Source organism: Eubalaena glacialis, chromosome 3, assembly GCF_028564815.1.
Source record: "Eubalaena glacialis isolate mEubGla1 chromosome 3, mEubGla1.1.hap2.+ XY, whole genome shotgun sequence".
NCBI lineage: Eukaryota > Metazoa > Chordata > Mammalia > Artiodactyla > Balaenidae > Eubalaena > Eubalaena glacialis.
In genome coordinates, this window is record NC_083718.1 from 139,275,392 (window position 1) to 139,299,562 (window position 24,171).

General features: G+C 46.2%; 1 protein-coding gene across 2 annotated transcripts in view; it reads left to right on the forward strand.

The window, feature by feature from the left end:
* The window catches only part of JAK1 (Janus kinase 1), a 135,913-nt gene that overhangs the window by 109,768 nt on the left and 1,974 nt on the right, over positions 1–24,171 (forward strand). For both annotated transcript variants that reach the window (XM_061184073.1, XM_061184074.1), the window contains 14 exons: positions 1,378–1,564; positions 9,471–9,577; positions 12,770–12,913; positions 13,597–13,684; positions 14,164–14,291; positions 14,905–15,040; positions 16,133–16,284; positions 18,769–18,919; positions 19,042–19,136; positions 20,210–20,402; positions 21,161–21,285; positions 21,648–21,820; positions 23,467–23,584; positions 23,837–23,947. In XM_061184073.1, coding sequence (XP_061040056.1) covers positions 1,378–1,564; positions 9,471–9,577; positions 12,770–12,913; positions 13,597–13,684; positions 14,164–14,291; positions 14,905–15,040; positions 16,133–16,284; positions 18,769–18,919; positions 19,042–19,136; positions 20,210–20,402; positions 21,161–21,285; positions 21,648–21,820; positions 23,467–23,584; positions 23,837–23,947 — 1,908 coding nt within the window. The remainder of the gene's footprint in view (positions 1–1,377; positions 1,565–9,470; positions 9,578–12,769; positions 12,914–13,596; positions 13,685–14,163; positions 14,292–14,904; positions 15,041–16,132; positions 16,285–18,768; positions 18,920–19,041; positions 19,137–20,209; positions 20,403–21,160; positions 21,286–21,647; positions 21,821–23,466; positions 23,585–23,836; positions 23,948–24,171) is intronic.

Consider the following 24,171-nt stretch of genomic DNA (forward strand, 5'->3'; position numbering starts at 1 on the left):
ACCACTGGGCCACCAGGGAAGTCCTGGACTATTTTAAAAGACAGAGTTTTACAGAATTAGTCCAAATAAATACAGTAGTGTTGTGTGGGTTCACCATGAACTGGGAGAATTGGGGCAGGGGAGGGGCTGCAAGATGAGAGTCAGCACGTTAGCATATTGCAGACCTCAGATACCGGAAGGAAAAGTACTAGAGAATCCCTGGGGCTGGACTCAGTCAAGAGTGGAAGAGGAAATGGCAGAAGGAGCCCAGTGCTGCCAAGACTCATGGGTGAAGTCTCTAGGGGCCACTGCTCGCCTGGGGTGCTCCTGTACAGCTCAGCCTCGTGGCTGATACGGGTGCAGTGGCTCAGCACTTGGCAGGCCTGTTGCCTTGACAGGATCCCTTTCTTCTGCATTCCATCAGTCTTTGGAGGAAATTTAATATTTTTATCACAGATGTGAGCATGAGACGGCCCAACCACCTTTTGAGGTGGAATTGACCTGTGCTGTACCGAGAATGTCAGTGATTCAGTAACATAGTCTACCTGGTGTCAGATTACCTGGGGAAAACAGGAACCATAGATAGGATTACTCCTACTATTTATTTTAGCTCACCAGACACTGTGCTAAGCTCTTCTCCTGTATATTCTCATTTAAGCCTTACACTAGCCCCATGAGATGAGGTTGTATTATCCCCATTGAACAGATGAAGAAACTGAGGCATTAAGATTTTAAATATCTTGTCCTAGTTTACAGCATAAGTAGATCTTTCTGGACCTCATTCTTAACCACTAAAATAATTCCCTTTGTACAGAAGTTGTCATGAAGGAAAACTTCTGCTTATACTTCCTCTATGGGGCACCATACAACTCGGAAGCCAGACCAGACAGCTGTCTGCCACCTCCCAGGAGGTTCTTGGAAGAGCTCAGTTTGAGGGAGTTCCTGGATAAATTTTGCTATAGTACTTATTATTTCATGCATAATATGTGCTAACCTTTATAAAAGTGCTTACTAACTTTTTTACACGCGCCCTGCCATATAATCTTAGCAGTTAGTGAGTTCTATGAGGTTGGTGTTTTCATGAAGTTCATCTTAAGTGCCAAAATGAAGTGATTCTCTTGTAGAAATCACTGCTGTTAGGTTGTCTCCTTGGTGTTAACTCCCTTTTATCAGTGCCTTCTCCTGGATCTCCTTTATTAGTTATTATTTCATTTACTTATAATAAGCTTTTTTATTAGTGAATAATTTTAGTTTTACAGAAACATTACAGAGATAGTACAGAGTTTCTGTATGCCCTCTACCCAGCTTCTCCTGTTGTTAACATCATACATACCCATGAGAGATTTGCTTGAGCCCTTTTTAAAACAAATCCTTTCTGATTATTTTCTTGAATGGCAGTTGCTGGGTGTCCAGAAGCAGTTCAAGAACTTTCAGATTGAGGTGCAGAAGGGCCGCTACAGCCTGCATGGCTCGGACCGCAGCTTCCCCAGCCTTGGAGACCTCATGAGCCACCTAAAGAAGCAGATCCTGCGCACGGACAACATCAGCTTTGTGCTGAAGCGCTGCTGCCAGCCCAAGCCCCGAGGTAAGTCTCTTCAAGCCAGAGCCAGGCTGCATCCCCTCGTGATGCTCTGAGACCCAGATCAAACAGAAGATGCTGGGTGCTTTGAAGAAAGTGGTCTTTCCCCCATAGTTTCTAGGTGTTTTTCATTAAGTTTTGTTACAAGTCTGTCTCTGACTCACATCCCACTCCTCAGGTGTCAGCATTTTCTATAGAAAAGACATACACCTTTTCTCAGTATCTCAATTAAGCTGCCGAAAGAGGCATGTTTAGGATTAGTAAGCAGAAATTTACTTCTTTCTTCCTTTTGATAAAATGTCTTAAGTTCCCCTGTCAGTGGTTTATCTGTCTGAGAGATGATCCTGGCACATCTTCTGTGGGCCAAGAACTATGTTAGATGCATAGAGTCAGAAATGCATGAGACTCAGTCCCTGCGCCCCGAGGGTTTCCAGCCTAATACAGAAAATGTTACAGGTAAATGAGACCACTGTAGCGTGTGATGGGTGTTTAAATCAACATACACACACACACACATATTAGACCCTGGGGTTGCAGAGAAGGAGATGGTCAAGATCCCTGAGTCACATAGCGTGGAAGGCTACACAGAGGAGGTGGATATTGAGCCAAGTGTTGGACAGTGAACAGGAGGTTGCCAGTTAGATAAGGGCATTCCCAGCACGCATGTGCAGGGCAAAGCAGCAGGCCAAAGCAGGGGCTGCAGAAAGGTTCTAGAGGACTAATGTGTTCAGTGAAGTCAGAAAGAAGGGAGAGGGGAGACTGAGAGGGCAGAGATTTGGGATCATGGGAGGCCTTGGATGCCATGCCAAGGAGCTGGGACTTTATCGTGCAGGCAGTGGGGAGCCATGGGTGGATCACAGAGTAAATTGGATAGGAGAGGTGAGGAACTTGGCTGCTCTTTTTTTTTTTTTTTAAATTGAAATATAGTTGATTTACGGTGTTGTGTTAGTTTCTGGTGTACAGCAAAGTTATTCTCATATATATATATATACACACACACATACATATATATATTTTCAGATTCTTTTCCATTATAGTTTATTACAAGATATTGAGTATAGTTCCCTGTGATATACAGTAGGACCTTGTTGTTTATCTATTTTGTATGTAGTAGTTTGTATTTGCTAATTCCAAACTTTTAATTTATCCCTCCCTGCACTCCCTTTCCTTTTTGGTAACCATAAGTTTGTTTTCTACGTCTATGAGTCTGTTTCTGTTTTGTAAATAAGTTCATTTGTATCATTTTTTTAGATTCTGTATATAAGTGGTATCATATGATTTTTCTCTTTCTCTGTCTGACTTCACTTAGTATGATAATCTCTAAGTTCATCCACATTGCTGCAAATGGCATTATTTTTTTCTTTGTTTATGGCTGAGTAATATTCCATTGTGTATGTGTGTGTATGTATTGTGTGTGTGTACATATCACATCTTCTTTATCTATTCCCCTGTCAATGGACATTTAGGTTGCTTCCATTTCTTGGCTACTGTAAATAGTGCTGCTATGAACATTCGGGGTGCATGTATCTTTTCAAATTAGAGTTCTCTCCGGATATGTGCCAGGAGTGGGATTGCTGGATCATATGATAACTCTGTTTTTAGATTTTTAAGGAATCTTCATACTGTTTTCCATAGTGGCTGCAACATTTACATTCCCACCAACAGTGTAGGAGGGTTCCCTTTTTTTCACACTTTCTCCAGCATTTATTATTTGTATTATTACTTTTTTTTTTTTTTTTTTTTTTAACTCTCTAGGAGTTAAGCCAGCATTTTATTTATTTATTTATTTTTGGCTGTGTTGGGTCTTCATTTCTGTGCGAGGGCTGTCTCTAGTTGCGGCAAGTGGGGCCACTCTTCATCGCAGTGAGCGGGCCTTTCACCGTCGCAGCCTCTCTTGTTGCGGGGCACAGGCTCCAGTCGCGCAGGCTCAGTAGCTGTGGCTCACTGGTCCAGTTGCTCTGCGGCATGTGGGATCCTCCCAGACCAGGGCGCGAACCCGCGTCCTCTGCATTGGCAGGCACACTCTCAACCACTGCGCCACCAGGGAAGCCCTGTATTATTACTTTTTGATGATAGCCATTCTGACTGGTGTGAGGTGATACCTCATTGTAGTTTGATTTGCATTTCTCTAATAATTAACGATGTTGAGCATCTCTTAATGTGCCTATTGACCACCTGTGTGTCTTCTTTGGAGAAATGTCTATTTCGGTCTTCTGCCTATTTTTTGATTGGGTTTTTTGTTGTTGTTACTGAGTGGTAAGAGCTGTTTATATATATTTTGGAAATCAAGCCCTTGTTGGTTGCATCATTTGCAAATGTCTTCTCCCAGTCTGTAGGTTGTCTTTTCGTTTTGTTTATGGTTTCCTTTGCTGTACAAAAGCTTACAGGTTTGATTAGGTCCTATTTGTTTATTTTCATGTTTATTTCTATTGCCTTGGTTGACTGACCTAAGAAAACATTGGTATGATTTATGTCAGAGAATGTTTTGCCTATGTTCTCTTCTAGGAGTTTTATGGTGTCGTGTCTTATATTTAAGTCTTTAAGCCATTTTGAGTTTATTTTTATGTATGGTGTGAGGGAGTGTTTTAACTTCATTGATTTTTATGTGGCTGTCCAGCTTTCCCAACACCACTTTGCTGAAGAGACTGTCTTTTCCCCATTGTATATTCTTGCCTCCTTTGTCAGAGATTAATTGTCCATAGGTGTCTGGGTTTACATCTGGGTTGTTTATTCTGTTCCATTGATCCATATGTCTGTTTTTGTGCCAGTACTGTGCTGTTTTGATTACTGTAGCTTTGTAGTATTGTCTGAAGTATGAGAGGGTTATGCCTCCACCTTCTTCTTTTTCCTCAGGATTGCTTTGGCAATTCTGGGTCTTTTGTGGTTCCATATAAATTTTAGGATTATTTGTTCTAGTTCTGTGAAAAATGTCATGGGTAATTTGATAGGGATTGCATTAAATCTGTAGATTGTTTTGGGTAGTATGGCCATTTTAGCAATATTAATTCTTCCAATCCAAGAGCATGGGATATCTTTCCATTTTTTTGAATCATCTTCAGTTTCCTTTGTCAATGTTTTATAGTTCTCAGCGTGTAAATCTTTCACCTCCTTGGTCAGGTTTATTCCTAAGTATTTTTTTAATGTGATTTTAAAAGGGATTGTTTTTTAACTTTCCCTTTCTGATATTTCATTGTTAGTGTAAAGAAGTGCAACCAATTTCTGTATGTTTATCTTGTATACTGCTACCTTGCTGAATTTGTTTATCAGTTCTAGTAGTTTTTGTGTGGAGTCTTTCAGGTTTTCTGCATATAATGACAGTTTTACCTCTTACCTTCCAAGTTGGATACCTTTTATTTCTTTTTATTGTCTGATTGCTGTGGTTAGGACTTCCAATACCATGTTGAATAGAAGTGATGAGAGTGGGCATCCTTGTCTTTTTCCAGATTTTAGCAGGAAGGCTTTCAGCTTTTCACCGTTGAGTATTATATTGGCTGTGGGTCTGTCATAAGTAGCTTTTATTATGCTGAGATATGTTCCCTCTGTACCCATTTTGGTAAGAGTTTTTATCATGAATGGAGATTGAATTTTATCAAATGCTTTTTCTGCATCTGTTGAGATGATCATGTGGTTTTTGTCTTTTCTTTTGTTGATGTGGTGTATCACATAGATTGATTTGTGTTTGTTGAACCATTCTTGTCACCCTGGGATGAGTCCAACTTGATCATGGGGTGTGATCCTTTTTATGTGTTGCTGGATTACATTTGCTAATATTTTGTTGAGGATTTTTGCATCTATATTCATCAAAGATAATGGCCTGTAATCTCTTTTTTGGTGGTGTCTTTGTCTGGTTTTGTTATCAGGGTGGTGGTGGCGTCATAGAATGACTTTGGGAGTGTTCCCTCCTCTTCAGTCTTTCGGAAGAGTTTGAGAAGGATCGGCATAAGTTCTTCTTTGTATGTTTGGTAGAATTCCCCAGTGATTAGCTGCTCTTTTTTAAGCCCCACCAACAGTGTCATTGATGTCCTGCAGGTGGATTCATAACCTCTTAGAATGTGAGAACTGGAAGGACACGTAGGGGTCACCTGATCAAGAGTCCCATCTTATAGAAGAGAAAACTGAGGCGTGGAGAAGTGAAGTGGGCCTCATTGAAGGCCAAGGTCAAAGGGGTTTGAGTGCCAGGTCTTCCCCCAGTGTCAGATCCCGTGAATACTGGTGGGGTTTTTTGATGTTTCTCTGCCACAAGGTACTGCCCTCCACATGTCAGATCCTTCCCTTAGAAGAAGTCAGGCCTCAAGGAAAGGGCAGCACAGTTGCTCCTGAGGCCCTAGCAAGTGTGGTCGAAGATACTCTGAGGAGACTGTCTTATTATAACAGAATGCATCTGTGAGTCTTTATGACAGGGGTGGGCAGAAGAAGCAACACCAGCACAAAAAGGGGCCTGGGTTCTTGATGTTTGAATCACTTTTTGGTCTCCCAGTAAGACACTGTCACTGAACTTGGTGAAAGAGGAAAGACTTTGTGTTCTTGTTGCTCAGATAGGGTTTCCTGCCAGCCTTGGGGAGTAACTGCAGCCTTTGTTTTTGTGCTTGAAGATATTCTGCAAAGGTAAAAACACATCTGCCACTTGGCTGTGAGACCTCAGAGTGCACTATAACCTTAGAGCCCAACAGCCCCATTTACTCACATCATCTCTCCTTCCAGATATTAGAGGCGGTTTTCACTTTCCTAGGGATTAGTGGGCTCTGGGTGAAGCTTAGGAAATGGAGAACAGCAGCCACAGGAAGCGGGAAGGTAGCAGCAGTTCGGAGACGGGGATGTGATTTCTGTGCTGGGATTAGCTGGGGAGGTTTCTGGTGTAGATGCCACCCCTGCTGGCCCAGAGCTGGAAACCAGTGGCTGTGGTGGGAGAAGCACAGGAACAGAATTGAACCCTTCTCACGGCTTCTGTTGAGGTTCCTGGAACTCTGCACTGAATGTGTTCAGTGTTTGTCTCTCCACTTGATTATAAACTCTTAAGACAGGATCTGGGTCTCACCACGATGATTCATGGGAAGTGCAGTGCCCAGCACAGAATGGGTGTTCACTAATGTCTGTTGAGTGAATAATTACAGCAGTAGCTACCATATTGGTGGGTACCTGCTAGTCCCAAGCAGTTTATGTGCATATTTGCATTAAAAAAAATCTGCACAATAGCTCTTTGTAGCTATTATAAAAATGAGGAAACTGAGGATCAGAGATGTTCACTGACTTGCTCAAAACCACACAGATGGTAGTATCACTAGTAGTTACAGTAAAAGTAGCAGTAAAAAAAAAAACAAAAAGAAAAAGAAAAAAAAAAGAGTAGCAGTAACTAATAATGATGATCATGATGGCTACTATCATGTGAGTAATTCTTAAATTTGCCAGGCACTGTTTGAGGTTCTTTCATGTTTTAAGTTATTTAATCCTCAGAACAATCCAGAGTATGTTGTTATCCATTATACTTATCCAAGATCACTTAGGTAGTTAGAGGAAGCATGGGGATTTGAACTCATGTCTTCTGACCCCAACTCTTTCCCCTACATAACACTCTGCAAAGTTACAGGTGCAGTCATCAGCCCAAGACTCCGGGGTGAGGGTCAGTTCTCCTGACCCTGGGGATAAGGGTGCTGTGGATGGGAGAGCAAGACTAAGCCCTGTGTGTGCGGCTTTTTCACATAGGCCCTCAGAAGCCCTCTGTCTTCCCTCACCTGCAAATCAGAGAAGTGGTGAAATCATGAAAACTAAAGGGAATGCCATTTTGGGTTCCTCAGTGCCTCGGCCCTTCTGAGCACAGGCTTCTGATGGCCGGACCTCAACCTGGGTTTCACACTTGAAAATGCAACCAAGAAACTCCTCATGGAATAAATAAAAAGGAGGTGGCCACTCAGAGTGGGTGTGACAGTCAAGAAAGTCCACATCTCTTGTGCATTGCCCAGCCCCACTGCCGTTCTCCAGATCTGAGGGTGACCATGTTAAGAAGGAGATAGAGGCCCACAGGACCTACTGACCAGTTGCCACTGATCCTCTCATGTCCTCATTCATGGAGTCAAGCTTGGAGCTTGATTTCTACACCGTCCAGCTCTGACACTGAGGACTGCTGTAGATTATTGCCAAGGCTTCAGGAACCAGCTGGTACAGCAAGGATGACGGTGCTAACAGATGTAACACTGGTCATAGTCACAGTGGCTGCTGGTTATGGGGCAGTCACCTCACACCAGGGACTGAAGTAAGCCCTTCATGTGCGTCATCTCGTTTATCCCTCACAGCAACCCAACAAGGGGCATGACTGTGTCCCCCATTTTTCTAGTGAGGAAACAGATTTCATGGAGGTTTAACAGCTTTCCCCGCTCACACAGTTGACCCTAGTGCCATGTTTCCTGAAGTGGCCATGCAAATAATCAGCCCATAAATGGTCCCTGTTCCCATCCTCCTGATTTCCTCGATGGCTCTATTGCCCAGACCCTTCCCTGGGGGCACCATTCAAGTGACCCTTTCTTGATGTCTTCTCCATCAGGGCAGTCCTGAGTTGCCTGTTTGAACCTGATTTTACCCAGGTAACAGGGTGGAGTCAGGATAACAGAATGAAAGAGAGGAGACTCTGAAAAAGGGAGTACCAGGATATGATAACAAGGGAATCTGTATCGGAACCAGTTTTTGGCTCCCAGATTTGTACTCCCCCCTAGGGCCAGGCATGCTGTCTGTGGAGGTAAGAGACTGGAGCTAGCCCTAAATGCAGCATGAATCCTAAGCCTGACTGTGGGCAAATGGTTTAATGACTCTGAATCTGTTTTTCTGATCTATAAAAGGGGATAAGTATACGATATATCTCATAGGATTGTCATAAGGACAAAGGAGCTAATGCGTATAAAGCTCTTTAGGACAGTGCCTGGCACAGAGAAAGCAGTCAGAAAATATGAGCTGAAAAAAACAAAAGAAAAACCCTGCCTTGCAGGGTAGTGAGGATTTGAGTCACTTGGCTCACTGTAGGGACCTCGTACTCGCAGCTAGTGAATGAACACATAAGAACCTTCAGGGGCTCCTAGAATACTCGCACTACTAGTTCGAATCTGGAAGGTGCTTTCTTCCCTCATGATAACCTTGGAGCTTGCAGTGGCTCCATGGTGGGAAGGCAGCTTCCGTGGATTATAAATTCCCAGTTAGCCACCTGTGCTGACTCTGCTCGGCAGATTTTGTAATGGGTTTGGTTTGCTGTTTGAATCAGTAGAATCTGGGGGATGGTCTGCTCAAAATCTGTACATTCAGCCAGGATTTAGTAAGTGCCTCCTTGTTGTCAGGTGCTGCTGGGAGCCCAGAGAGGCTCAGGCGTGACCTTCTTTTGGGGTCACCCGCCCTGTTCCTCACAAAACCTGTGTTTTTCACCCCCCAGTTTTGGTTCCCGTCACTCCCAAAGTGCTTCCTCCATCCTTAGCTCTCATCCTTCAGCCCACACCCTGATTATTCATTTACACATTTAACAAGTATTTATTGAGTGCCTACTGTGTACCAGGCTGTGGAGGTAGAGCAGGAAATAAGATGGACACAGGGCCTACATTCTTGGAGTTTCCGTTCTCAGTTTTTAACATTTCATTTCCTCCCCTGACCTCTTTTACTGGGACAGATCCTGCTGTGTCAACCCTGGAGTGCCTGTACCTGCCCTTTAAGAGTAGCTGCACAGATTTTGATTGGTTGATTATTTGTTTCGTATTGGCTCTGTTATTAGCCTGTGAGCTCCTGGAGGGTGGGAATCAAGTACTTAGTAAATATTTGTTGAATGACTGAACCAACAAATGCACAAGTATGTATTCAGCAAGCCCATGGCCCAGCAGATGTTGGCCGACTGGGACCTTAGACCTTCGCTGCTCTGCTCAGACTTCTCCTCTCTCTTCCATAGAAATCTCCAATCTGCTGGTGGCCACCAAGAAAGCCCAGGAGTGGCAGCCTGTCTACCCCATGAGCCAGCTGAGTTTTGATCGGATCCTCAAGAAAGATATTATGCAGGTGAGTCACTGCTGCAGATCCAGCCCTGGTCCTGCCTTCCCACAGCAGAAAAGCCTGGGGAATGTGGGGAGGATGAAGTCGGGTTTGGGGAGACCCTGGTGGAAAAAGAACAAGACTTCCCCTTCATAGGTAAAGCTGGTCAGCCAGTTCCCTGCTGTCCATCCCGGCCTTGCTGATGCGCCCTGGAGGCTTTCTCCTTGAAAGAGCTGGGTTAGTCAAGTTTTGTAGGGTTATCTAGGGTAATAGGGACCTTCCATGCCTGGTCTTCTGCAGGTAGAAGTAGTTGGAGAACTTGGTGGGAATGCTGACAGGTCTCCACGGGGGAGTATGGGCTGATGACCCTCATTGTCCCAAAACATGCTGTGTGAAAAAGCACTTCTGAATTTCAGTCCTGGGCTTTCTTTTTTTTTTTTTTTTTTTAATTTTTATTTATTTATTTATTTTATTTATGGCTGTGTTGGGTCTTCGTTTCTGTGCGAGGGCTTTCTCTAGTTGTGGCAAGCGGGGGCCAATCTTCATCGCGGTGCGCGGGTCTCTCACTATCGCGGCCTCTCGTTGCGGAGCACAGGCTCCAGACGCGCAGGCTCAGTAATTGTGGCTCACGGGCCCAGCTGCTCTGCGGCATGTGGGATCTTCCCAGACCAGGGCTCGAACCCGTGTCCCCTGCATTGGCAGGCAGATTCTCAACCACTGCGCCACCATGGAAGCCCCAGTCCTGGGCTTTCTGATGACGTTTCCAGAAGGAGCAAAGCTGGGGGCACACAGAGCACAGTGAGGGAGCAGGAGATGCACCCTGGAGGAGAACTGTCTTGAGAATCAGATCCCTCAGACCAGTGTCCCGGCCTTTGCCTAGAGTCTGCAGCCTTAGGCAGGCCCAGTTTCCCTCGTAGCTGCCCTTGGGCCTTGCTAGGGTGTGAGGCCCAGGGAACCCCCACTTTCCGTTCTGCACCCACCTCCCCAGCCCCTTACACAGAGCCACACGCGGGGCGGGGAGGCTAAGGAGGCGGCATGCCAGCAGCCTGGGAGGGAAGGAAGCCACATAGGCCGCTTACTGCCCGGCAGGGGCTGCGCCACCTTGGAGGTGTTGGAGGGGAAATCGTGGGCTCACTGTCATTGAGGAGCCTGGCGGAGGGTGGCAAGCGTGGGGTTGCCTTGTTCATTTACTTTTTGAAGCCGATCCCTGAAATTGTTGGGGAGGTTTTGAGGGAGTGGAAGTCCACAGCTGCAAGTGCCTCGCTTCACTTACGTAAATGCTTCACTGAGGGCCTGAGGGCCAGATCTTACTGTTCTGTCCCTTGGGTGGTTTTGAGAGCTGTGTCCAGAAATCTCTGGATTTCTGCAGATCAGCAGTACCCCAGCCTCTTTTCTGCCTGGAACTTGACATGTACTTGGGGTCTTCCTTCTGTCCTTGCCCTTGAGTCTCTGGGTAGATTACCACCCTCTGCACCTCCAGCGTTCATTTAGCCAACAGTGATTGAGCAGTTGCCCATGCCAGGCATGACTGCCACCCTCGGCAGGCACACAGTCCGGTGGGCGAGGCAGACTCTCGTCTATCTTAAGCAGATAATTATACCACTGGGAGACAAGCCCTAAGTAGGGAAGTATGGCAGGATGTGGGACTGTCAGATGGTCATCCTACCTAGTCTTGGGGGGACAGCAGTGGCTTCCTGGGGGAAGTGGCATCAAAGCAGAGGATGAACAAGCGCTAGACAAAGGCAGAAGGAGCAGCATGGAGGGAGGCTGAGGTGGTACACGCAGGGGCCTCTGGGTTGCTGTGGAATCCTGACAGCACAGTGCCATCCATGACTTGGCCCTGGAATAAACACCCCTTCTGAGGAAGAGTAATTATTCTGAAAGCATATGGCTTTTGTGGGATGTTCTGGGAACGCAACTTCCCATAATCTTGATGTATCGCTTCATGACACATGCAGCTTTAATGAATAGTCACAGGACCTTGCCAGGATATAGTAGACAGGGCAGATGTATCACCATTCTGCTATGACAGATGACAAATGGTGGTGTTTGTGCAAATTAATATACCCAATTAACGATTGTGTACATTCTTGAGGGAGACAAATCAGCTGAGGGAGTCAGCCAGTGCATTTTCTGCATTTATAGGCGGTCCTAGGATGATAGAATAATAGAACTCCAAATAATAAGTTTTGTGGGGTTAATGTCAATAGCTTGACAATGCCTGAGTTTCATGAATCACATTTTGATTTTCAAATATTAAGAGTATTTAAGCCATAGTTATTAAAGCTTAAGCTGGAAGGGCCTTAGAGACAGATCATTATATGTTCGGGGCCTTGAGCAGATGATCTCTTTTAGTTCTTATGCTGCTCATTTGGTTTTATTATCTCTTTTCATATGTGGGGAAACTGAGGCCTGTCCCTCCAGCCTCTGCCTCTGTCTTCACATCACCTTCCTCTGGGGATTGCTAGGGCATATGCATGTATAAATTGTATCACTGATTTGAAAGCATGCACATGTGCCCCCATGCATCAGGTAGATGGATAGAAAATGAATAGTTTAGGTGTGAGAGGGCGATCAGACAAAACGCACTGGCCCAGTGGATTGGCTTCTACCCACTGTGCTCCAGGAGCTCTTCTACCTAGTTCCTCATTTGATTCTTACACCAACCCTATGAGGCAGGTACATTGTTAACCCATTTACAGAAAGTGGGTGCCGATTGAGTGTGATGAAAGGAGGTCTCTAAGTTAAAAGGCCAGCAAGCAGTAGGGCTCACAAGCCTGTTCTCTTTGTATCCCAGCCTGTGAGTGGAGGAGCCTCCTGGGGGAGGGGGGAGGGAGGTCCTCTCTGAGACTGTTCTGGAGGCCTAGGGGGGGCTGATGTTGGTGGCTTTTGATGGCACTGTTGGAAGTTTTGTGAAAGGTCAGGGTTATGTTTCGGCCCCAGGCTGTTCTTGGAGGTAGATAGCGGGTTGCTGTTCAGAGAATATGAGGATTGTTTCCTGGGGCCCAGGGAGTGCCACAGCTGTGTTTGGCCAAGTAGCTTTTTGTTTCCTCTGGAGGCCTGACAGGACCAGGCACTGGAGAGGCTTGAGCTCCTGGGGCCCCTTTGCCGTTGCCCCATCCCTGCTGATGTGCGTTCCCACTGAGGACTCCGTCCCAGACTCTGGCACCACTGAAGCCCCGGGGGGTGGTCACCCTAACCTCCTGCCTCCTCCTTCAGGGCGAGCACCTTGGGAGAGGCACGCGGACACACATCTACTCTGGGACCCTCACGGATTACAAGGATGACGAAGGAACTTCCGAAGAGAAGAGAATAAAAGTGATCCTCAAAGTCTTAGACCCCAGCCACAGGGACATTTCTCTGGCAAGTGTCTTCCTCATAACCCCGCCCTCTCCCCTCCCTCATTTCTGGAGCCAGTAGAGCACAGTGGGCTAAGAAGAGCCTTTGCCCTGATTTTGGGCCTGTCCCTCCCTGTCCGTCCCACTCTCTCCCGTTTCCTTCCTAGAGGTCCATGTGGCGATGCCGTGGAGCCCCAGACTCTAGCTGAATGGTCTCAAAGTGCCTGATGCAGTCCAGGCTGTCACTTCAGAGTCTGGGAAAGTAAAGCCCAGAGCAGTAAAATGACTTACCTCGGATCCCACAAACTGTTAGGGAGTGATAAAGCCAAGTCTTGACAGACATCTGCCTTGGTTTTCCTTTTATTCTAATATAGTGTCAAACGTTGTTATTTCCCAAAGTTTGAAGGAAGAGGAAGCGGTGGACATGCGTATCGAACGGGGACGTTGTCAGCCAGCCTCTTCCGCCAGCCTGGCTCTGCATCCTATTAGGTTTTCTAAATGAGTCCTATGTCCCAGCTAGATGGCCCTCACAGTTGAGGCTTGGCAGTGCCTCTGGGTAGTTGAGGCCAGGGGAGTAGTTTCAGGGCTTGGGATGAGGACAGTGGTGACCTTTCCTGGGATCCACTGACTTTCCCCTCAGCTGAGCTCCTTTAGGATCAGACCAGTGGAGGCTGGCCCTTGACATTTCTTTGTCCTTTTCTCCCACAGGCCTTCTTTGAGGCAGCCAGCATGATGAGACAGGTCTCCCATAAACACATCGTGTACCTCTACGGCGTTTGTGTACGAGATGTGGAGAGTAAGTGTATTCTCTTTGGAAGGGGAAGTCGGCCCTGGCCAGGGAGCGTGGTTGCTGTGAAGATGAGTGGGAGCTGATACCCTCCTCATGTCGCCCAGGCTTCTTGCTTTCCTTTTTGCAATCAAGGAACTCAAAGTACTGAGCAGGTCGCTTGCTTGAGTTAATAGTGGACATGGAACTAGATCCCATCTGTTTTTCACGAATTTCTTGAGTGTTTACTTCTTGCCAGCTCTGGGCCCCACGTTGTGCTAGACTCGGGAGGTGGGGAGTGAGTGAGCTGAGTTCTTTGCCCAGAGAGTCAGAGTAGAAGGAGCTCCAGGCAGGGCTTGAACCCAGGCCTGTCCGACTCTGAAGCACTCTACCATTGGCACCCCCAGGCGGAGTACCAGCCATTAAAGTGAGCTCTCGCAAGGGGATGAGGGACGGTGCTGTCCCAGATGGACAGAAGGTTGCAGGTGTGGCTGTTTTTGTGTTTGTAGATATCATGGTGGAAGAGTTTGTGGAGGGGGGGCCCCTGGATCTCTTCATGCACCGGAAAAGTGATGTCCTCACCACACCCTGGAAGTTCAAAGTTGCCAAACAGCTGGCCAGCGCCCTGAGTTACTTGGTAAGTATGTTCTGATGTCTGTGGTGGTCCCCGTCAGGAACCAGAATGTGGGGAGGCAGGAAGGAGGTACCAGCCAAGCAGGCTGGAGGGCCCGGGCTCTGCACCTAAACACAGGTGTGCCTGGTGCTTAGTGAAAGCCATCGTCGTGGGCTGTTCTGTGTGCTTACGTATGAATCGTGCTTAGAGGGAAATTTTTATCACTTCAGAGGACTGACTTCCATACTGCGGTGTATGATAAGAGTTGAAATATTACAGTACTTGTTGAATGAGTGAATGAAACTATTAGCATCAATAGTAGCTCACATTTATTGAGTGCTTACCATGGTTCAGCTGTTCAGGTGTTTTTCAGGCTCTGATAATCACTTTAATTCTCACAAAAGCCCTATGAGGCATGCTCCATTGTTATCCCTGGTTCACTGATGAGGGAACTGGAGCAAAGGGACGTTATATGATGTGCCTGAGTCACACAGAATCATCGTCGGGAGAGCTAAGCTGCCCGGGTCTGGCTGGGGCTGGGGAATGTGGATTGTGACCTGTGGGAAACAGGAGAGACCGTGGGAAGGAGGGCAGCTCCATGGGCAACTTTGCTGAGCCCTGCCTTTTCACTCTGCAGGAGGATAAAGATCTGGTCCACGGGAACGTGTGCACTAAAAACCTCCTCCTGGCCCGCGAGGGCACTGACAGCGAGTGCGGCCCCTTCATCAAGCTCAGTGACCCCGGCATCCCCGTCACTGTGCTGTCCAGGCAAGGTGTGTCCTCCCTCCCTCCCGTCTCCTGCCCCACCCATCCCCTTCCCCCCACCCTGATGCAGGGCCAGGCCAGCAGGGAAGGGGGCTGGGCTGGGGTTCTGCCTCCTTTTAGAAAGCACACTTCTGCAAAAGGCGTCTGTGCTCCTGCCCAGCCCTGGGGGCAGGGGAGATGTCAGGCGTGGGAGGGTTGGTCCCTGCCCTCAAGGAGCTGACTGTGCAGTAGGAGAAACACAACTCAGCTGGGGCAGGTCTGGTCTTGCGATGAAGGAGCTGTGTTTAAGGTGCCGTGGCAGCACCTTGTTCAAGGGGAGGTCGAGGGTCTGGGGTGGTCAGAGATGTGTCAGGAGGAGTGGGACCTGGGTCCTACCTGTGTTTGTGTTGAAATCCACTGTAAGCAACTATACTCCAATAAAAATTAAAAACAAAACAAAACAAGAAATCCACTGTAGTTAGTGAGCAGTTTGGGGAGGCACCTTAGCAATTGCTGTGGTCTTGCAGCTTCTCTTTGAATGAGGTCATCATGAGTTGAGGACTCCAAAGGAGAGGGCAGACCTGGGAGCTGAGACACTGTAAGCAGTGCCGCACAGGTCATACTCTACCTGTAGGTCATACGTGGGATACCAGTGCACCCCTGGGCCCTTGCAGGGTGATATGCAGAGCATGGGGGTAAGCCCATGCCCGCTCTGCATCTGTCGGCCTCTTCTCCCCAGCCTTCTCTTTCTTAAGCCTTTGTCCATGTGCCCCCCTGTTCTCCCTCCCCAGGGTGTTGGCTTCCACCCTGGGGTGCTTTGCTGTTTCTGAGGCCAAAGCTTCAAAGACTGACTCACACGACCTTCTTGGGGAGTTTGTGTTAAACAGACACAGCTGCAGGCCCTGACTCAGACAGATGCATTGGAAGGGCCAGGGCTGAGGGACCTGGAAAACCGCCCCTTTAACAAACTCCCTGCAGGACCAGGGCAACCATGGTCCATGTTTGGAAAACACTACTTGAAAGAGTTTCTTTGTTAACTCCCAGTTCTTGCTGCAATGGCAGTGATATACTCCCCAGGTGATTGCAGAAACTGATCTGTAAATGTTTCTTGTCTTTTGCAGAGTGCATAGAACGAATCCCATGGATCGCTCCTGAGTGTGTTGAAGACTCCAAGAACCTGAGTGTGGCCGCTGACAAGTGGAGCTTTGGAACCACACTCTGGGAAATCTGCTACAATGGCGAGATCCCCTTGAAAGACAAGACACTGATTGAGGTGAGTTGCTTTCCAGGGTGTGAGCTGAGTGAGGACCCCTTGGACACTCATGGGTGTCTCAGGAGTTATCAGGAAGCCTCATATTGTGGGAGGAGACGGGCAAGGGTTTGACTCTCCTCCACAAGCTTACTGCCTGTGTGACCTCGCAAATGTTACTTAATTTCCTTGGGCCTTGGTTTCATCATCTGTAAAATGGGAGTAAATAATACCTCCTTTGCACGGTTGTTGTGAAGATTAAGTAAATAATGTGTGTAGAGTCCCAGGTACACAATGTGTGCTCAATAGATCACTATAGCATTGCAAAATTAACACCCAGATATTTATTGAGTTCCTTCTGTGTACCAGGCATTGTCCTAAGTTAAAGCTGGGGGTTCACAATGAAACAGACACAGGCCTTTCCTACCCTTGAGGACCTTAGGGTGTAGTAGGAGAGTTGGGCTAAAACAGCGATAAGGATTCCACACATAATATCTGAAATCATCACCTTAAGAGCCCTGCATGTTGGGTAGGGCAGTGTCATTACCCTTGTTTTACAGGTCAGGAAACAGATGCAGGCGGCCCAAGGCCCGGGTTCCTTAGCTAGAAAGCAAAATTTCGAGGCTGACCCTTTCTCATGTTCACTTGCAGAAAGCTAGTGGAGGCTCTAACTCCAAAGGGATAAAGTAGTGAAAGTTACAGTGAAGGACCACTGATCCCAACTCACTGATTTGATTATTGGGATGTGTCTTGTGTGTTTAGAGAGGCAGGCATCACTTTTAGCTGGGAGGGAATGATCAAAGTCCAAGGGAGGGTGGCATTTCAGTTGTCTACAGGGAGCAGTGAGTGGTTTCATTTGCCTGGAGTGTGGAGAGGAATGACAGGTAAAAAGGTGGGAAGGGTCCTTTGAGGTCGGATTGTGTAGAGACCCTGAATGCCAGGCTTCAGAGTTTTACTGGGGTGATGTGGGACACTGAAGGGTTTGGGTGGGGGAGCCAGGTGCTCGGAGGCCAGACTGGGCGCAGTTCATCTGGATGGTGGTTGGATGGACAGGCTGAGTGAGGAGAGGCCTCTTGCTCTGAGGCTCTCAGTGGCGACAGCCTGAACCAGGAAGTGGCAGTGAGGATCCAGAGTGGAGGGTGCACGTGGAGGAGATACCGAAGAGGCAAAAAGAACCTTTAACCTGTTAGCCTTTTGCCAGGTAAACATGGTGCATGACTTGGGAAAGAGGAGTTAAGCTAAAACCAACAGAGAAACCGTCACATCCATAGATCTGTATTTAGGATTTTCAGCTGGGGCTTTTGGGAGTCATTTTATTTTTAACTTCCTTGGAAACAAAACAGCATACCCTTTGCTGTCAGTCATTATTTATTGAGCACCTTCTGTGTACCCAGGCCTGAGCAGAATACAGAGATGGTTGTAAGGAAAGGTCTGTGCCTTTGATAAAGGAGGGTCTGTCTCTTCTCCCAGGTACCCTTGGGTGAGTTGGGCGACCTTTCCCCCTGGCTCTGCTGGAGCCTGGAAGAGTGAGAGACACTCCAAGGCAGAGGGAGCTCTCAGCTCCTTAATTCCAACCCATCTTCCTCCTCTCCTCTGGGGCCTGCCTCCACCCCACCCTAGGACCCACAGGGACCAGAAGAGAAACTAGTACCCTTGAGAGTCAGCTACAGACCAGAGCCTAAAGTAGCAAATTCACTTAATTTTTTTAAAAGGGCATCAATTATTCATTTCAGAATTTTAAAGTATTAACCCCGTTGATGAGAATTTAGAAAACAGAGAAAACTATTTTTAAAAACGAAATTATTAATCACTATATTCTGGTCACCCCTAACTAATATTTAACACTTTGGCATATTGTCTTCCAGTCTGTTTATATCTCTCTTTTTTAAACAAACTTGGGACCATGCTAGATACAGTTATTTTTTCATTTAATGTTGTATATTTTTTCATTTAATGTTGTGAGTACTTTGCTATACGATTAAATAAGTCTTACAGTTTTTACTAATTTGATGTAAGAGTTCATTGTTTCATTAAACTCTGATTTATTTAACTAATTTTATGTTTGGCATTGAGGTTGTTTTCAAATTTGTAATGCTCTGTCTAATTCTGCAGGGAATATCTTTAAACATAAATCTTTGTTTCTATCTGACTTATTTCTGAGTCGTTCAATAATTGCAATTAATGAGAGTCTGAAGAATCTGAAGATTGCTACACATGTTGCCAAATCATATTCCAGAAGGTTGCATGACTTCGCTGGAATACAGCTTATTTGGGACTGGGTGGGATATACTGCCTGTTTTCCTTGAATTCGGATTATTTTAGTATCCAGGACTAAGATTTCCCACAGCTAGAGAAAGGCAGCATTAGCACCCACGTTTATGACGTCTCCTTTTAAGCAAAGCTGTTGGGAATTAAATTAGGGATTGTTAGGTAACTCCTTCTGACCTGGGGCTAAAAGGTTTGTGGGCGGTTCCTTTGGTTTCTTTCATGTGGTCCTCTTCTTTGCAGAAAGAGAGGTTCTATGAAAGCCGGTGCAGGCCAGTGACCCCGTCTTGTAAGGAGCTAGCTGACCTCATGACCCGCTGCATGAACTACGACCCCAACCAGAGACCCTTCTTCCGAGCCATCATGAGAGACATCAATAAGCTGGAGGAGCAGAGTAAGACTCTGCCTTGAGCTGTTTAACCAGGACCAGCCAATGCCTGGGGGAGGGAGGGATAACAAGGAGCCTGTGAGGGGCAGTCACTCCTTTTTAACATGTTTTCTTTTCTCTTCTGTTAGATCCAGACATCGTATCAGAAAAAAAGCCAGCAACTGAAGTGGATCCCACACATTTTGAAAAGCGGTTCTTAAAGAGGATCCGTGACTTGGGAGAGGCAAGTTATACTCGAGTCCCTGCTGACCACTTCACCTCTATGGATATCTAAAGCTGCTCTCCATTCTCTCTCATTTTGGGTCAAAGTTTATAAGAGAAAGCATCTTACTGTGTTTTCTTTAGGATTGTGTGTTTTTCCATTTGACACACGGTGGCAGCCTGTCCACGCACACAGGACATTGATCAGCTCCCTCGGGAGACTTGGTCTCTAAGGGACAAAGAGAATGAAAAGGGGGGGATCCATCCATGGGGGATGGATATAGATATAGTGGAAATAGAAACGTCCCTACCTCTCACTTTTCTGGGAATACATATCCTGTGAGGCTGCTTAAATGAGGGATGGATTTATTTCACAGAACACCAAAATAGAATTTTAGCTTTTCCTCTGGACCTTGAATGGCAGTTTCCTGACAGTAAATGTGACTAGAGAAGCTACTGGAATTTGCATCTTTATACAGATTTTCTGTAGTTAATAAAGGCTGTGCCACCTTGAGTACCCGCCATGTGCCAAGGCCGAGTGCTGGGCATTCTGCAGGCACAGTGTTCCTGCTTCCTCACAGCATCCCCAAGGGGTTATTACCACTGTATACATTGAGCACCTCTGGAGCCAGCTTCGAAGATTGGGTGACCAGGCTGCAATCACTAGCAGGTGGCTTAGCTGGGATCTAATCCACGTCTTCTAAAGACTCCTTATGCCTTGCTCTTTGTAGCCACATTGTGGTACCTCCTGTAGCATGGACCCAGGGCTGTCAAAGAATGCCAAGGTTGTCCTGCATGTCCAGAAATAACCTCCATTTCCTTTTGGGTTACACTTTCGTGGAAATTGGGATTGATGTGTTGGTTCACCAGTCACTTGATCCTTTTCTTGTCTTAGCTCAGTAATAGAAGAAGGGATGGCATGTAAGCCAAGTGGGGAAGAAGAGCCCAGGTAGGAGCTTGCTACCTGCAAGGTCAGACTGTGCATGCACCCCCGCCTTCGGGGAACAGCACAAGGAGCAAGGCTCATCTTTGAAGTGTGTCCTGCTGGCCCAGGCCGGGGCTTCTCTGATCAAGCATGTGCATCTTTCCCTCCAGGGCCACTTTGGGAAGGTTGAACTCTGCAGGTATGACCCTGAGGGGGACAATACAGGGGAGCAGGTGGCCGTCAAATCCCTGAAGCCTGAGAGCGGAGGGAACCACATAGCTGATCTGAAGAAGGAAATTGAAATCTTAAGAAACCTTTATCATGAGAACATTGTGAAGTATAAAGGCATCTGCACAGAAGACGGTATGTTGTGCAAAGTGGGGTTGGTTTAAAGACTGAGTGACTTTCTGGGGTCATGAAGGCCAGTGCTGAGCAGGCAGTGCCCTGGGCCTCATCTGGGCTGCCTGAGTGCTAACTGATGGCCCCCGGAGCTCGAGGGCTTTGAAGCAGTGTGCACTGTCGGAACCCTCAGCAGCTGCAGAGCTGCCGGGAAAGCTGCCCAGCCTCCCCCCAGGCGGGGGGTGATTCCAGCATTGTCTCTCTTGGCTCTTCCTACACCCACACTGGGGATTGGACTTCCCCTGGTCCTGATATTTGCACACGAGGGCACAGAGACCAGATGAAACTGATGCCCACTCCTCCCCTTTCCCTGTTCTTTTGATCCAACACTAAGCAGGGTACTTCATTTTCTAGTTTTCTAAGTCAAGGTGGCAAGTAGTGTTCACTAATAAGTGTATCTTTTTTACAAGCCAGTGCAGTACTCATGTATTATATTTTAAAATTGGTAGTGAGATGATGTGGCTCATAATTTTGGAAAATCATCATTTGCCTAGTGGTTCGCAGAACACTGTGTTGTCTCAGTGAGCGCTGATGAGCCTAGGGTAGGCACCCTGTTCACTGCCGAGGATCCCAAGACTCTGAAACCTACGAGGTTAAGCAACGTGCCTGCGATTCAGGTCCTCTGTCTCCAGATCCTGTGCCCTTTACTCTCCCACAGTTCCTTCCTTTGGCAACCTTGTACTGATGGTTTGTTTGTTTTTTCGTTTCTTTTTTCTAAACAGGAGGAAATGGTATTAAGCTCATCATGGAATTTCTGCCTTCGGGAAGTCTTAAGGAGTATCTTCCAAAGAATAAGAACAAAATTAACCTCAAACAGCAGTTAAAATATGCCGTTCAGATTTGTAAGGTAAAAAGAAAAAAAAAAAAAGAGCCTGGTAAAAATTTAAAAATCGGGCACTCTGTCCTGGGTAATTAGGCTGCAAGTGGAAAACTTTCGAGTAATTGTACTGAGTTTATTTTGTTCTGCATGATTTGGATTGAAAGTTAGCCTCTGCTAAGAAAGTGAACTGATTTGTTAATATGGTTTCTTTAATGTGTATTTCTTGGAATCAGGTTGGTCTATTTTTGCAAAGAAGTAAAAACAAAAAAAAGTGATATGTGAGTGAAATGACATTTATATATTTTTTTTGTTATGAAGTGGTGATAGATACAAAATCCAATCTGAACTGACCTTCAGCAATGTGCTCTGCCTTTTCTTCTCTCCCTCAGGGGATGGACTATTTGGGTTCTCGGCAATACGTTCACCGTGACTTAGCAGCAAGAAATGTCCTTGTTGAGAGTGAACACCAAGTGAAAATTGGGGACTTTGGTCTAACCAAAGCCATTGAAACTGATAAGGAGTACTACACAGTCAAGGACGATCGGGACAGCCCTGTGTTTTGGTAACTGAATCAAACAGATTTCATCAGTGCTTCATAGGGTTTCCACTGTTCTGATAGGTCCTTTCTAGCTATGTTTATGTCTCTTATTAGTCCAGATTAGAAAAAGACTTAGATCATTTGGAATTGACTGATTTTTGCCTTCAAGAAACATCTTTTAAGCTGTTTTACTGAAAGCAACCCGCAGAAATGCCTGAGCTTCATAGGACATCATCTTCCAAGGAAGAAATCACACAACGCTCAGCATCTCCATCTTGCCTGGAGAAGGCATTCCTCTGACACAGTTCTTAAAACTGTTAGCAGCTGGAGTAATCACATCCATGCAGAGGAAGCCTGGAGGGCAGGTAGGAGGAGGGGGCAGGAAGGTGACAGGAAGGAGGTGACGAGTAGGCATTGGCAGATTCAGGTAGAGCCTGGACATAACAGAGCAAAAATCCATAAGAAGCTTGGCCATCTTCTCATGAATCACCAGAGTATCCTGGTTGGTGGGCCACACCCTGACTTTGACCCCTCTCAGCCTGGAACACTATCCAAGGGGGAAGCTGCTAAAGTCTCCACTCTGCGCTGTCCTGTAGAACTGACTGGCACCACGAGGTACATCCTGTATGGACACGACATGGGTCTCTCCCACCCACGGAGGCCAAACCTCCATTTATTCATTAAAGAAATATGTATCAAGGCCCTGCTTTGTGCCAGGTACTAGAGATACAAGGGTGAACAAGCCAACCAAGTTTAGAATTTAATGGGTGAGGCAGCAAATTTCATGGTACCATAACCATAAAAGGGTTCAGGCTTGGTTTTCTGGAAGTTCTGTTAAAATAAGGCCTTAAAAGATTCCTGGGGGTTTGTTAAGATGGTTAGAAGACGGCATGTATGATGGCAAGAGTGAGACAGAGCAGTGGCTATCCTAGGAACTGGAATCAGCCCCGTGTGGCTGGATCATGAAGGGAGGTCTCGGCGGTTGCTAAGGCAATGCCCTGGACGCTGAGTTATGGAGCTGGGACTCCATCCTAAGAGCTTTGGGTTGCTGTTGGGGGGATTAAGGACAGGGACTTCTGTTTAAAAAGATCACTGTGGGAAGGAGAGGAGCAAGACTGGAGCCAGGGAGTCTAATTTGGCCAGAGCCAGTGATGGTGTGAATAGGACAGTGATTTGGACAGCGATGGTGGGGTTTAGGAGAAGTGAGTAGGTTTGAGAAGTATTTCTGAGACTGCATATGGGGATGCCTCAATTTCTGGCTCAGGCAATTGGGTATCATTCACCAAAACAGCTGACACTGGAAGAGGACTGGGCAGTAATTCACCGCTGACTCAATCTGAGCTTGCAGGCACATGAAGCCCGGGCCTGTCGTCATCACCTCCTCCCCCCATCCCCTCCCCATGGAGAGCCTATGGTCTGTGAAATGAGGAGCACAGACTTGTCTGACTGATGTTTGGGAGCAAATGTGTAATGAGAGCCCATAGGGGTACTGTCCACATATCAGATGTGCACCACAGCAGCATATGTGTGACTGATGCATAATACACACTTAAATGTCTTAGAATATTAAATTCTAAGAAAAACCAGAGCGCTGATTTCTCTGAGTTACTCTAATGCTTTTTGGAATATCCTTCCCAGGAAATGAAGTTTCAAGTTCTGCTTTCTTTCAGGTATGCTCCAGAATGTTTAATTCAGTGTAAGTTTTATATCGCCTCCGATGTCTGGTCTTTTGGAGTAACTCTGCATGAGCTGCTTACTTACTGTGATTCAGATTCCAGTCCCATGGCGGTAAGTCTTACTTGTCCTTCGTTTGAATCTAGCACCCAATTAAAATGTGTCCATCCTTCTGCTTTGTAAGTTTCATTCTTAAATGGAATCCAATCAGTGTGTTATAATGGAAAGGAAAATTGTCTTGGACTTTCATTTTTAAAGCCTTTTTATTGTTTTAATTTCCAATTCTAGAAATTTTACCTTAATCTCTCTGGTGTTTATATAAATATGTACAAAGTAAAATATTTTGTTTGGTTTTATTTTACATAGTTGTTCCTGAAAATGATAGGCCCAACTCATGGCCAGATGACAGTAACAAGACTTGTGAATACATTAAAAGAAGGAAAACGTTTGCCTTGTCCACCTAACTGTCCAGAAGAGGTATTTATGGGCCATTTCACAGTAATAAAACTCAGTTTTTACTGTTTTCACTGCTTGAATTATCCAGCATGGGATTGGAGTGGGGGAGCAGGAATGAGTAGAAAACTCTTTTAAAATAGTTTTCTGAAGCTGAATTTCAGATAAGATATCTGAGAAAATCATCTTTGGGGCAGATGACAGCCACAAGTTTTGTTCAAAACAAGGGATTCCCTTCAGAAGTAGGC